We start from the raw sequence: 14,923 nt of genomic DNA, 5'->3' as shown, positions 1-14,923 counted from the left end.
CCCCGCGGCGACTTACTTATTATACTACGAATCGTGTGGGACGACGAGAAGGAGGGGACGAGCGGCGGAGGGACGCGCGACTACGGTGGCCGTTTATATTATAATTTCAAGCTACGATTACTTTGCCTTTTGTCTCTCGACAGGCGCACGTCGCGGTCAAAGCTCAAAAGCTTACTTATTATTTTCGGTCAAAGCCATGCGCCCGCACCGCCTGGGCGACCTTTTTCAAGCTGTCGCCCCGAAGGTTGACGGGAAGGGTCTGCTACGCGACCGCAAAACTGGCCCCGCCGGCATTCGTCCAAGACGAGATCGCGCAACCGATAACTATCGCTCTCTCCGCTTACGGGGATAAAATTAAAAGTAATTTCGCGCTTCCTTTCGGCTGGGAATGACATTCGATTTGCTCGCTATAGTCTCGCTATGAGAACGGAGGGACATCGGAATCGAATGAACGAGTGCATCGCGCAAGTGGCTGCGATGGAAGCTATATCACAGATCGTTGATCTTAGGTTAACCTCCGGTAGGGGAGTCTAGATTCCGCCTACAGAGTATTCAATTTGAGCGGAGGGAATTGCAGATTCTCACCGACTGCCCGCGGGCTTATTATCGCACTTTACCGGGTTGAAACATCGGGCGAAATTGCTTCTCTACCCTGGCCGATTCGCCGCGTACAACGATTGTAGAGCGGGCTTTACAACAGGCTGATACGATCTATCACCGAATACTTGGGATATCTTGAGCAACAAATACAAAACGACGCGTTATATTTTTGCATTATAATACACATATTTCCGTTTGATTTAACCGGTTATACCCTTTCATTCGCGCGAGTTCGAACGAAATTACGAATCATACGGTATTACAGATAATACAATGCGGAGGCAGGAGACGTGGGGGATTAATGACGAATGTTAAATTGGGATGGTCGTTTATGGTTTTCCTCCTTTTAAATTTGAGAACGTATTTATATATATGAAATCCAGAGGAACAGGTCCAAGCGCGATCGAGAGACCGAAGACGATGAATCGGCACTAATTGATTGCTCGCGAGGTACGACGAAACGATCAGCGGACCCCGTAGGGTGATAGGGGCCAGAGGGAGACGGCGGGGGATGCCAGAAAGGGAAGTGGAAAGGAGGGGAGGGAAGGGTTATTAAAAATGCCCTGAAATATCCGGCGGATTAAATCGTCTAATTTGCATAAGATACGGTCACCGTAAACGCGAATTTATGGATATGCGAACGTATAGATTCGAGACCGAACGGGATAACTGCTAATAAAGGCTCATCCTGGCAGCAAATAATGAGGGGGTCCCCTGGGTGGCGTGGCGCCACGATATCCGACTAAATATCTCGCATGAGCTTATACCGTACGCTACATTATTGCCGCGAGATACGTTGTAAACATTCTTTACTCGATTCGCGTTCCCCCCTCCCAACCCCCCTCTGCCACCCCGAGCTCCGCGTGCGCGGCGCCGCAGTTCATTTCCTCTTTCTCTCGGTCTTTCCTTCGACTTACGACACTGCGCGCATCGAGATATTCCCAGCTTTTTCCATATGCAATAAAATGGTGGAAGTTATGCCCGCGGAGCTCGCGATCAATAAACGTTAATTCATACAGCCCGATATTACGATCGAATTTATGCATTGCGACTAATGGCGGTAATATATTGCCGCGTCCCTTTTTAGTGATTCCTCTCTTTGTCTTTGCTACACGGAGCATTCTACGCGAGTAACACTAACATCATGTCGACGGAATGTGCTTTCTTACCGGCGAGAACTCTACCTACGAATATCCCGGGAGAAGTAAAATCGAGTCTCGATTTCTCGAGCTGAATTTTGCTGGATAATAAACTCTGCTCGATAATAAATTGATAGTCAATTAATCATCGACATTGCTCAAAACAGAAACTTTTCGATGAATATCCGCTCACGTTTCGCGCGCGCAGAAAAATTGGTGGTGAAAAAAGTGAGTCGCTGGCCGATGAAAAATAATTACGTAGACGTCGGGATGTAATAAAGCCTAAGGTAAATAAATTTATTCATGAGCGTAATTTAAATGAAAATAAAACCAATTCGGGCGGATTCGCTTAGCGAAGCGATATGTCTTTTGGAATATTACTTTCGGGATAATAATACGAATAAAGGCGGACAACCTGTGAAAATTGGCCCGGGACATAAACCGCGATTATTGCGAGGAACAGCGTACCCCGAATCACGCCCGGAAATCAAGAAATATTCCCATAGGCCTCGTCCAATCGCCACGCCGCGTACCGCAAAAGTCGGTAAAAATAAATGTCGCCACGCCGCACACGTATACGCGCGATGTGCGACGATAAATTAATCCGACACATCGCCGACCGCGTTTCTCAGTCGTAGTAACACCGAAATTCGCGGCCTCTCTCTCTCTCTCTCTCTTCCTCCCCTGCGCCACTTATCCCTGATTTATTGAAATTATATCTCGGCACGCGAAAAAAACGTTTCTGCGTGCGTTATGTTCATGACTCGCTCGGTATATTTCCCTTCCTCCCCAATCCGGGGAGCAATTATTCTTTATATTCGCGCGCGGGTGCTATATCGAAATCCGTAGACATTAATTTCTCTATCAAGGAATGCAATTACGATAGACAGGCGGCGTTAACGGCGGTAAGGTGAAGCGTTCCTTAGATATCCCACAGTTTAGGCATTCTATAACATCGTGATCACGCTACAGACGCGAAACACTTTTGCCGTTTCTTTCAGTGTAACTTGAAATACAATGTGTTCGTACACAAATATTTATACAAATGATCTGCTCACGCGCAGTAATGTTACAATATTAATACGTTGATGCGAGACGGTTTAGACAATTTACGCAGTGCTTGACTCGAAAATACAACGGAACGGATAAAAAACGCCGCATGCGGCGTTATTGGCATGCCAACATTATAAACTCTAATGAGGTATAAATAATGCAGCCTGAAAGAAGTAATAAGCAGTAGCGTCTCGTTAATATCCAAGCTCGTCCGTTTCATCGCGGCTATTCCAACACGAGATTATATATAGCCCCGTGGTAGCGGTCCAATTTACGAAGAAAATGTTGTATCTATGCGGTGGGTAGATGCACACGCTGCACGCAGCTTCCACGATCGAACTGGTTTATCGATAATGGCGAATCGTAGCCTCGGGAGTTTACACGGTGTCACCAGCCAGTTGAGCGGGCGAATGAATAAGTAAGCGGATCCGCGCGGAATACGCGAGATATACCAGAGCTACTGAGAAAGATTTTCAACGCACACACACACACATGCGTTGACAAATTGGAAATTGAGTTTTTCTCAAGTAATATCTTCAGGTTAGTCGGTGACGTCTAACAGCTTGATCGTCGATACAATTGGCCTTAATAATTCCGCGTGTCGTTGCCAGAGCTCGCGTATTGCCCGTGGCGAACATTTCGCGCACATAATTTAAACACGGCCAACACGCTCGGCACGGAGAAGAACAATTTTAATCTGATATGCGACGCGTCAAGGGGGATAAAACCGTCCTGCGATCATCGATGATTTATGTATCGTAGACGTTTTTAAGGAGTTAATCATATCATTCCATTAGTTAGCAGCGCGCATATACATGATTCTTTAAGAGAGACGGAGACAATATTAGTCGGAAAAAATATTAAAGGATTTCTCAGCTTGTTTTTATTAAAGCATAAAAGTGTTCTTAGCAAGGTTTCGTGTTCGCGTAAATAGATGTCTGTTCAACTGCACCATACAATATGAAACACAAATTTGAAGGAGCATTATATGTACTTCGTATTATACTTTGTGTTTGTGTGTGTATCGAGCACCGGTTATCTTCGATCGTGTTTAGCCTTTTGTGACAGCATCGGGTAGCAGCGTAAATCCCCAACGAAGGAGGTCTGAGCTGGGAAGGAAGACAAACTATTCGCAAATATGTATCCAAATGCTCAAGCAAATGATTTTATTTATTCCACGAGAGTAGAGAGTCTATAACTAAGTAGTTCTGTTGACGAAGGGTGGTCGTTTCTGACGTAACTCGACTCGGGATCGCTTACAACATTGGCTCGATTTACATTGTGATGCAACAAGGGTGAAACATCGCGTAAAAATTGGACGGAGAACAGAATATTTCGCGTCACCGTAAAAATTGGAAATTGTTAAAATCACAATACTGCATCTTATGCGTGAACGTGTGCGTCGACTATATCCTTGCCGTTGTGAGCAATCTGATAAAGATTCCTTGCATTTATCGAAGGCGTGTTAGCATACGAACACCCTTTGCTGATAGCACAGCCTTTTAGCGATGTCATCGAGCGACGGTGAAGAAAATTTCACAGATACGCGTCGGCGCGAGCTATATAAATACATCAGGCACTTAGACGGCCACTTTGACCGCGTCGACGCTTCCGTTCAGAGGCTGCCAGGCCCTTCCTGTTTCTCGTTTCCGCCGCATTGACGCTCTCCAGATCGAGATAATCGAAGCTCGTGCAGACCGTCGCTTATTCGAACGAACGTATCTGCCGCCGGGGGTGGCTCGGGAGGTCGCTGGGAGGGTGTACCGTTGTATCTTGGCGCTATTAGCGCGAACAATACCGGAACCAGTCTGGGATGTATCCTGTCCTTAACGCCTCTCGCTCCCTCTCTGTCTCCTCTATACTCAGTCGGCACCCTCTCTTCCTCATTCTCCCTCGTCCTCTCTCATTTCTGTCCTTATGCCCTTCTCGCGCCACCGAACAGCCTCGAGTGCCCAATGCTTTTTCTCGCGGGCAATTTATCAAGGCTCTCCGATGTTTTTGTATCTGTCAAAGTATGGCGTATTGTAGGTATATAGATACATACATATATATATATATATATATATATATATATACGCGCATATGTGTATAGCTACATATCGAATCCTCTATCGCAGTGAAATGCAACTACGGCGAGGAAAGAAGCTCCCAACGCAATTCGTTCTTGCGAAGAATTACGGCGATCCGGCGCAACTGTCACTGAGGGCGTCGCGAGATGGAGCGGATTTGATACATTGTTGCCTGTCACGCATCAATGTCATTATTATCTGGACGTATGCTCGGCGACCAGACTCTCCGTAGTTCTCCGAATCGATTGTCTGTGCCGAACAGATGCGTTTCACCACGCCATGCCAGTTTCGAACTCGATTTCTTTACTACCATGCGCGCATTATTTCAATTTAGCGAGACAAAAAATGCGCACGTTCAAACATTAGGGTTAATTTAGGAGAAAAATGGAAATTTGACAGAAAATGCTCAGTAGCGGAAAAAGGATGTAATAAAAGCTGATGTTTTCTCCCGGAGGATTCGGCAGTGTTATTGATACACGATGTACTGGTGGGCGTCACCAACAGGGAGCAGCTTTCTCGGAGTAATTTATATATTTTCTTTTGGCCGATATTTGTCATCAAAGAGTGGCCATTAGTAGAAGAGCAGAGCAAAAGAAAAGCCTCCGGGGGACACAGCGGGAGGCATTAGACCGTGGCTCCCATTAGCTCGACTCGGTTTTTCTCTCGAAAGGAAATTAATGGCCGATCTCGCTCGAATCTCACCACCGATAGAACTGGATCGACCGTATTCTCGCGGTATCCCTTCGTCTTTCTTGCATTTCACGCGAGTCTGACGTACGATATTGTTTCGAATTGATTTCTGGATTTTTTCCGAATTCCTCACGACTTATAATTTGATCGTAGACGAAGTTAACGAAAATAACGCTCTCTCTTTTTCTCTCTCTCCCCCTCTCTTTCCCTTCCTCTTTCTCTACCTTTTCCTCGTTAGACGCAATTGTCGATTAACTCGAAGTAACTCGCACATCCCATTATTGGATCATCAATTACATTATACGGCAGCAAGAAACGTCATGATACGAACGTCGTGCGCGTATCTAGGCATTGCACCTCAAAGCTGCAGGGAGTCAGTCGGTCGTTCGCACTCGCAGTTGGGAACCACGTGAGTGGCACGTGACTAAGAGGATGTAGCAATTATATCTCTACTTCATCCTCTCCTCAACCTTCACTCTGCGCCACCTCCGCGACCAGCATTGCCTCCTCCTTCCCGGTCCGCTCATCCTCCTTCAGCACCTTCTCCCCCCGCCCGCTTCTTCTCTTAAACGCGAGCCGCCTCCGTAGCGCAACAATTAACGTGGCTTCGTGATATCAAAAATGACCCTTCCCCGAATCCGAAAACTGGCGGCTATTCATCAAAGGCGGTCGCAATAAATTCTTATTGCCGGGGATCGGAGTATTTACGATTCCTTGAACACCGGTGCGTTCCTTTTCTTTTTTTACATCGCTCCTTTTCTCCCGTCTCCTATCGATTATCGAAGTCCTTTCTCGCGCTCGTCCCCTTCACCAGCATCTGGCCGAGCCTCGGGTATTTTCAGCCACTGTTCAATTTCCCACGTCGACTGACGGAAACGTCGACCGAAGTTTCCCCGAGAATACTCGTAAAACTGGGAAAAAATTCATAGAGACGCGGTTCCTGTCTTTCGCGCAGCGCAAGCGTCGAGGATCGTAGATGCGCTCGCGATGCGTATTTAGCCCGGACTCGCTCGGCCGGCGGGGGGAAGAAATGAGATAAGAGGAATTGCACGAGGCAGGTGTAGGTGGTCCCCGCGGCTATTCCCCCAGGAACGTATTTGCGAGCCGTTCGGGCCGTCAGATCGGGGCCTGATCTCGGGAGCCTTACACTTATACGGTAGCCGAATGACCCCAGGAAATCTAATTGTCGGTCTTCGAGCAAATTGCAAAAATAAACACGTTCGCGGATGACGGCAGGGAGCGCAGCGGGGACGCGGAGGGTTAGGTGGGAAAGGGTCGAGGACCAGCCGCCAGTGGTCGCCGGAAGTTCGTCTCTCTTTCTATTTTCTTCCTTATCCCGTCCTTTCGACTCTCTTCCACGGGGAATGGAAATACTAATTTTGCGGAATACAGTGGCCGGACTGCGGTGAGCGCCCGTTGGAAGACGGTGGTGTGGGTCGTGATTACCTGGGGATAATTATAGTCGACGTGCGCGCGGCTTATAGAAGGGGGGTGGTGGTCCCCGTGGTGTGCACCACGTCCGATGTGCGTTCACGTGTGCGTGCGTACCCGATGGAGGTCCGAGGTAAAGTTATCTTCGTAAAAGCGTCACTTTTTCGAGTTCCCTGCGCGATCATCGCCGCCGGATAATTCGCGATTTTCATGATCCGAAGTGAATCGTACACATATTGCAACAATGAAACACCGCTTCGTTCAAATATTACTGTATACGAATCCGCTTCTATTATTGTTTGCTATTAGAATCGTAGGCTGTAGATTGCGTTATCGCGAATATGATCCGGAATTGATCGGGGGAACATCTTGCGATATATACCTCGGTTGCAAGATTAGCGTCTACGAAAAGACGGAGCTCTTTACGTGCACGAGACGACAGCGCCGAAAAGGAATCCATCGACAAAAGGCAGAAAAGGGAGTAAGCGATGACGGAGAGCAGTCGCAAGGTGGACGGAGAGGACGGCGAAGGGGGTCATGAACTTGCGCACTTGGAACGGTTGAATTCGTGTCTTTGTCTCTTCGATGAAGGGCGCCGCGGTAGATATCTCTCGGGGTATATATGTGCGCGGTTTGAGGTGGAGGCACTAAATCAAGGCCCCGCATGCTTTGGATGGCGTCTAACAAATGAGCCAATGACAACCAGCTCGGCCTGGCTGCGCTTCTCTCTCTCTCTCTCTCTCTTACGTTTTCTCTCCCTCCCCTTCTCCCTTGCCCTCGCTCCTCTTTCTCTCCCCCGTATTCTCTCTCGCTCCCACGGGAACAAAACGATAATATATTCGAGCGCGCAAGAGAGCACAGACGGGATCCGGACGGATCGAGCGGATACTATATATGCTGTTTCGAGGCCCACGTGGTAGAAGGATGATCGAGGCTGAAGGAGGCGAAATAAGGTGGAGGAGGACGGCGGAGGATCATGGTTGGTGCTGATCGGGGCGGGGTGCGCGGAGTGAAGCCTTTTACACGTCACCGAGAACTAATACCCCGACGCACGCTAATGACGGCCAATAATTTAAAATATGAATTTGTATAAATCACCGGTAATCGTTAATTTCTCGGAATGTTAGATCGGCCCGGTCCATCACGCAGCGCGGCACAGGGCGACGGCGGTCCCTGCGTCTTTGAGGTCCTCGCGGAGGTCATTTGTGCCGGGCCCCAGATTAATTGGATTAATTAGGCATTACTGTGCCCCGGGGCACGCCGGTGCATTAGTCGGGAACACAGAACGGAGTCCTACGCGGTACCGACGAAGGTCTCGCCACGACCTTCGATGGGAGATCACTTCGGAGGATTCGCGGGATCTTTGATTTAGATCGACCTGCTCGGACGCGACCTTCTCGATTCTCGGGAGCCATCCGTCTTCGTCGCTCAATGAGCCGCGTGTCCGTAGTTTTTTGCGAAATTCCGCCAACCTATTTTCTCAGTTAAGAAAGAGGAAAAGAAAAAGGATAAGTGTGAATAATTATAAAACCATATAATAACGCGCGATAGCGCGGGTGTGTTGCTCATACATTCTTATTCTCGCTCTACTAAAAAATATATTGGCGTGGAGTCACGCAAAATTTTATATAATAAGGGGTTTTATAAATAATTATTAGCATTTTTCACGATAACACGAACGATGTGACGTGCAACGATCCGGCGAAGAGGAATCGGCAAGGATAAAAAGAATTGAACAGGGCACGAGCATCATCACGAGACGGCAAGGCGCGAAATCGAAAGTTCGCCTTGACCTCGCGCTAATCCCGCGGCGAGTTCGTCCATATCGCCAACGCCGTACGACACAAACGATCCTCGAATTGTCGAGAGGAGAACAACACACGCGGAGACCTTTTTCTGTTGCATGGTCAAAAGTCATTACCGAGTAACGAAATTTGACATGGTTTTTACTCTTGTTGCGCGCGAGAGCGTGAGCGTTCGCCTATAATTATTTCCACATCTATCACTCCGGTCCGGCAATGGCCGGCGCGGCTGCGGCTCGAAGATTGAAGATCGGCTCGCTCGAAAAAAATGAGACGCGAAACCGGGGCCTCTTTCGAGCAATAGCACTGCCGGTGGGGAAAGAAGAAGAAGAAGGGACCCCTCGTCTATATATGCCCCGTCGTCGACTGAATGCCAGTCGGTTTCCTCTTGTTCGACGACGGCGACGCACGAAAGGCTTCGATGACGTATAGTTCGTAGAAAGAGAAGAAATAAAGAGGACAAGGTGGAGAGAGGGAGGAACGTACCTGAGATTGTCCTCGGGTTAGGAGAAAAAATGTCATTGTACCGGGAGGAACGAACAGTCATTTGGTCTGGAACGGCTTGACGTTAGCCGGTCCTCTGTGCTCACTACCGATCCATTGATGAATGCCCGAGAGCCATTAACGATTTGGCCTCGAGCGTATCCCATGACGTTCGCGAGGTACGATACGTATTCGTTCGATAAATGACGATGCCTACAGCTCGGCGAAACTTTCGATTGGATGGGATCATTAACATAGAAATTATGTCCCAGGACAAATTTCGATAAGGAAAATTACCCACGTATATGTATCTCAAATCTAATTTTGGAATTGTACGGTCAATGAAACGAAAGTTGCAACACTTTCACTTGAATGAATCTCGAAACGCATCCAATGTCTTAATAAGAAAATTCATCTTCTAAGAAGCATTAAGAAACAAATTTTCCTATTAAATACGGATGCGTTGCGAGAGTCATGGAAAAAAACGTGTGGAAAAAAATTTCGCAAACTTTCATCCATTGGCTGTGCACGTGCGACTGCTACCATCTTCCAAAACTTCAGAGATTACTTACAATAATATCTCTTAAAAAACGAAAACGTGTTGAGTCGATACTCGAAATTATAAAAATCATTATTGTCACTTTTCAGCGATGCTGATTGACTGTGTCGTGTTGTCGCGTCGCGCGTGCTTGCTTCGCGCGTGTTATTCGCGGTTGTCAAATCATTACATAAATTCCGACATTAATTAGTTTGCGTGAAATAGGTTTTCAGTCTGACGGAGAGAGAATTTCAATCTGATGCCTGTTCAATTAAACGAACTGAGATATTTTTCCGTGTAAATAGTAAAAAGTTTTATGTTAAAAGCAGCGCATTGAAATGTTGCGTTACTTCGACATGGAGAGGATGTATTAAAAAGTACACAGATATAATGTTAACACATTCACCTTGTCAATGTATATTAGCATTATAATTCGTGTACTTTTTAACACACATTCCCCGTGTTAAAGTAACCACCGAATTTCGGTGAACCATTTTTAATCCGACATTTTCCCACCGTGTAATAAGTAATTAGCTAAACAGCGTGCGTCTGCGTTGTATTTTGGTTTTACGAACGAAAATAGAACGTTTCTCTTTCGCTCCTCGATAAACGATCGGCCGGCGAGGGCTTCGTTCGGCCACTTCGCGGTTTCTACGGAATCCACATGGATACACCTATCTATAGCCAGGCGCTCTGATGTATTTCTGAGGCTTGGCGAGCCGCCACCATTATGCACATGATAATTAGAATGCGTTGGCGCGTGTCTCTATATATCCGCGCGTACTGTATGCGTGCTATGAGTTAGGATACCAGTTCCTCTGCTTAACCGGACTGCTCTTTCACTGGGCCAGTCGCGCTGCTCTTTCAACGGACTATTCGCCACACTTGCACTATTCCTGAGCGCGTAGTGGCAGCGCGCGGTTTCTTTATTCGGTCTACGAGTACGGGATACGCTTTTACCAATGTCGCGCACGTCTGAGCTTCGAATAAACTATTTGAGACACCGGCGCGCATCGTAAACAAACCCATAACCATCTAGGATCCATACGACAATGCGTCGCACGGAGAGAAGTGCGATGAGATCCACGGTCAAAGAGGCTGGCAAAGTTGCCCTGTTGTGTCTTGTACCACATCGTAAACATTATTGTACGCTTGCACGACATATAGGAATCACGTGGTATCGTAGACTCTCGCGGAGTGTCAACGCGAGACGCGGTCTATCTTTAACTTCAGAGAGCGCAAAAGCGGTTTGCGATGTTGTATTAAAATCCTTCCGACTGGAAGTAGATTCGGCGCGATTATGCGACAATTAATCCCGCGAATTCCTGTCATCGCAGGAGCAGAAGAGCGATGAAAGCGCATTATAATTACAGTGCTAATTATAGCGCTCAATTTATGGCCAATTTATCGCGACACACCAACTATTTGCCCGTGGACGCGCGAAATGATAGTAAAATATATAGATTTATCTACGTAGATATTTTAGAACTTCCGTAAACAGTTCACCCCTCGGTTGATATTTTAGAACTTCCATGTGACATCCTTTGAATAATTTTGACGTTCCACTACCCAAGTGTCTTCCTGATACCTGAATTCACGCGTGTAACCCATGGTATTCGAATATCATCCGAAACAATCGGACAGCCGAGCTTTCAGAATTAAAAATGTTGTCTTTTGTTTTTCTAAAGTATACTAATCGCAGTATTCCAACGCCTGAATAATTTTTACCGAGAACCCGGTGAATACCCGAAAATCTCAGGCATCCAGGTGATACTCGAATATCCAAATACCAAGATATTGACACCGCTACATTGTAACTTTCGGTATCCGCTACGCTATAATTGTTTCCCTGTGCCCTCATTGTCTCTCGGTAATTAAATCGATATTCACGAGTCTTCGGCCAGCATCAAGATCGACACAGGAAATCGCTGAAACTTAGCCTGATTATTCGGGCAAACAGGCTTACGGTTCACCGGCTCCACACGTACGTTCGAGTAAGTGCAATCCCCCCAGGACGGGGATAATTCCCGCGTCAAGTTTTAATATCGAGTTTCCGTATCGAATGCCGTACAAAAGTAGCCGGAGATAAAAGAGGAGGACGATGTTCTTACCGGTAGGAAGACTCGGCTTCGAAGCTCGGAATCATCCGTGCAGACAACGAGCGCGGTGATATCTTGTTTCTTTAATAAACGGAAACGGAACGTAATCGTATTATTTGTTTCTACCTTTAAGAATACTATCCTCGTCCTAATACCCGGCTTGAAGTGGAGAGAAACGAAACAACTAAATGGCGATAAGGAAAAGACCATGAAGGGGGAGAGAGAGAGAGAGAGAGAGGAGAGAATGAGTGAGAGTGAGAACGAGGATGGGAAGAACAGAGGAAGATAAAGAAAGAAAGCAAAGATCTACGGGGACGAATGGAAAGGTGGGAGAGAGGAGAGAATGGAAGGAATATTTAAGAAGGTATTAAACTTCCCTTCTCCGCTTCCTTTCCTCCGCCGTATGGATGAGAAAGTATTAACGTTGTACCTTATTCGCGGCTGCCCCGATGAGTTTTCAAATATGGAAAAGATCTTATCGTCCCGAATCCATTTCCGAATATCAACGACTCATGGCGATATCCGTCCGATAATTCGAAGCGTTCCTTATATTACACCTGGTATTATTACATACACTATCAATGATATTATCATAGGCATTTTAACTAGAGATATAATGAATTTAATTGGACATTTTTAACGAGCCCACACGGAGAAAAATAATTTGCTGGCGTAGCAAATTTTATGCTGCCGCGGTAAAATCTATTAGTTACTATATGGACAGCGAAACGATTTGTTAAGACCAATTGCGATTCGCTGGATTTTGCTGGAATTTGCAGATTATTTTGCCGTAAGAACAAATTAGCGAGTGTAGGAAAACGTTAATTTGTTCTAACAGCAAATTAACATACTCTAAGAACAAATTCATTCGGTAGAATTTTTCTATCCCGGCGAGAAAATTGTTTCTGCTCTAATTACGAATAATTCACCAACTAGACTGTGCCGACAAAATTTGCTCACCGTCGCAACGAATACGCAAGTAGTAACGATCCCCAACACCGGCAAGTATTTTTCTCCGTGCGGAGCTAAGAAAAATAAGACGGCTTTATGCTGGTCCGTGTACCAGTCAGATGTCGAAGAGATAATTTCCAGATGCGTTATCTCGATCGCCTCGAGCATGCACGGTTTGGGAAGTTAAGAGAGAACCCGGAGTGGAAAATTCGCACGCGTAAACGCTCACGTAAGTCACACAGTCGGCACTAATCCCGCGATCACTCCCGCTGTGATATTCTTATTGAGAATAGTAGCTGAAGAAGCAAAACGTTCCGAGATCGGTGAATGGGGTACCGCGGTGTGCCAGAGTCAGGTGTCGGACCCGTGGACCCGAAGAGAAATGCATTAACATTGCAACCGGTGTTGCGCTCGGGGTAATAGCCGATATATCATCGCCGGGGCCCACCTAAACGAACTCGCGTAACCTAAAAGGGAAAAAGGCATATGCCAGCGAACTATATTTTAAGAAACCTCGAAGAGAGCGACCGCGTGAGAGACGTCCGGATGCGATTGGACGCGCGACCAGCTGGCTGATAGATTTCAACTGTCCCTGCGAACGATGTAAACGCCGGGACTTCGCAACGGGTGTATTAATTGTGTCCTTGTAGCGACGCGATATTGCTTCGAGGATAAAGAAATGATTAATACCAGTGAGCGTCCACTGAGCGCGCATGAATCTTCGAAACTTTCGGAAGAGAGAAAGAGAGAGGAAGAGGGGAGTGTATGCACGGCTGATGGGTAACAAAAGGAAACAGGATTCGCCAAATTGTGGACTTATCAGGCGTGTATGTGACGTATTACTACACACAGCGATTTAAATATGAATAAGAAACGGCTAAGGACTCATACGTAATCTTGCCACTTGCCGCGGAATGCGAACGATCAACGAATCGCGAGCAGTCTTTCGCCACTTTGTAACCGACAATTCGGCTGGTAGGAATTGAAATAAACTCCGCCGTCGCGGATCATCTGTTATTCTTGATTATTGCGAGCATTACCAGGAAAGACTCATAAAACGCGTCCCGCCGTATATAACGTCGCTATCGCAGCCGAACCGATCTGTAACACTGCGGCAAAGGGCGATGTTTCATCCGGATCATGAGCGAGTAACTTCTACATTACGTAGATGCTTACCGAGCGACCTTACCGGCCGGTGGCAGTGGCTAAAGACTCGGGGATCAGGTTCAGTTAACGATTACAAATTGGGTGCCCGATCGGTACCTATTCCCGGATTAATAGAGCGATAAATAATCGAAAGCTGATTACCAGAAGCAGCGCCGCTTTATATCCAACGTTGTCAACGTGTGAAAAGCAAAGAGGCAACGGCTCGGGAAGCGAAGAAAAATCGCGAAGAGAGAGGATCGGCGAAAAAAGAAGTATACGGGATCGAAAGGGCGGGAGAGGCAGTGAGAAGAAATCGATACAGTTCTTTGGTGTTCAACAAATATTTTATTTTCATATCTTTACACAGCCGTACAAGTCCTCGTATTTTGTACGAAGGCTTCATAGAGTAGGCTGTATATTATGTATCGTAACGTTGCAACATAAATATTAAAGAAAGATTATTTACCGACAGATAAGCACAGAGGTAGTTATCAACGGACTTTGATTTAAACCAATATTTTTAACAGATACTTGTTACTAATATTTATTGTTGAATCTTTATTACTAATAAAGAAGTGATAATATATACGGAGAAAATGTAGTAGTAAAAATTACTACAAAAGTTTATAATGCTGGATTACACCGGAATTATTATCGAAATTATTATATGTGCTGTAATCTTCAATAATGTATATATGATATACATCACTAAAGATTACAATATATATCATAATTTCAGTCATAATTCCGATATAGTCCAGTAGAGTTAGAAAATTTTGTGATAATTTTTATTAACATTATCTTCCCCGTGTAGTTGTCTTTTAAAACGTCCTATGTATAAACTTGTTATATTAACTATAACGTGTGTGGATAGTTGTATCAAATGTATCGGATAATTGAAGTCGAATAATGTTGAGCCATA

At 46.0% G+C, this 14,923-nt stretch overlaps 1 protein-coding gene across 1 annotated transcript in view; it reads left to right on the top strand.

The window, feature by feature from the left end:
• LOC106747501 overlaps positions 1–13,246 on the top strand; it is a 130,462-nt gene extending 117,216 nt beyond the window's left edge. The window contains exon 4 of the mRNA XM_014625070.1: positions 13,098–13,246. Coding sequence (XP_014480556.1) covers positions 13,098–13,246 — 149 coding nt within the window. The remainder of the gene's footprint in view (positions 1–13,097) is intronic.
• Positions 13,247–14,923: the final 1,677 nt, after the last annotated feature.

This window comes from Dinoponera quadriceps, unplaced genomic scaffold (genome assembly GCF_001313825.1).
Source record: "Dinoponera quadriceps isolate SergipeBrazil2010 unplaced genomic scaffold, ASM131382v1 scaffold2159, whole genome shotgun sequence".
Classification (NCBI taxonomy): domain Eukaryota; kingdom Metazoa; phylum Arthropoda; class Insecta; order Hymenoptera; family Formicidae; genus Dinoponera; species Dinoponera quadriceps.
The sequence above is the reverse complement of the archived record's forward strand: the minus strand, read 5'-3'. Positions and strand labels throughout refer to the sequence as shown.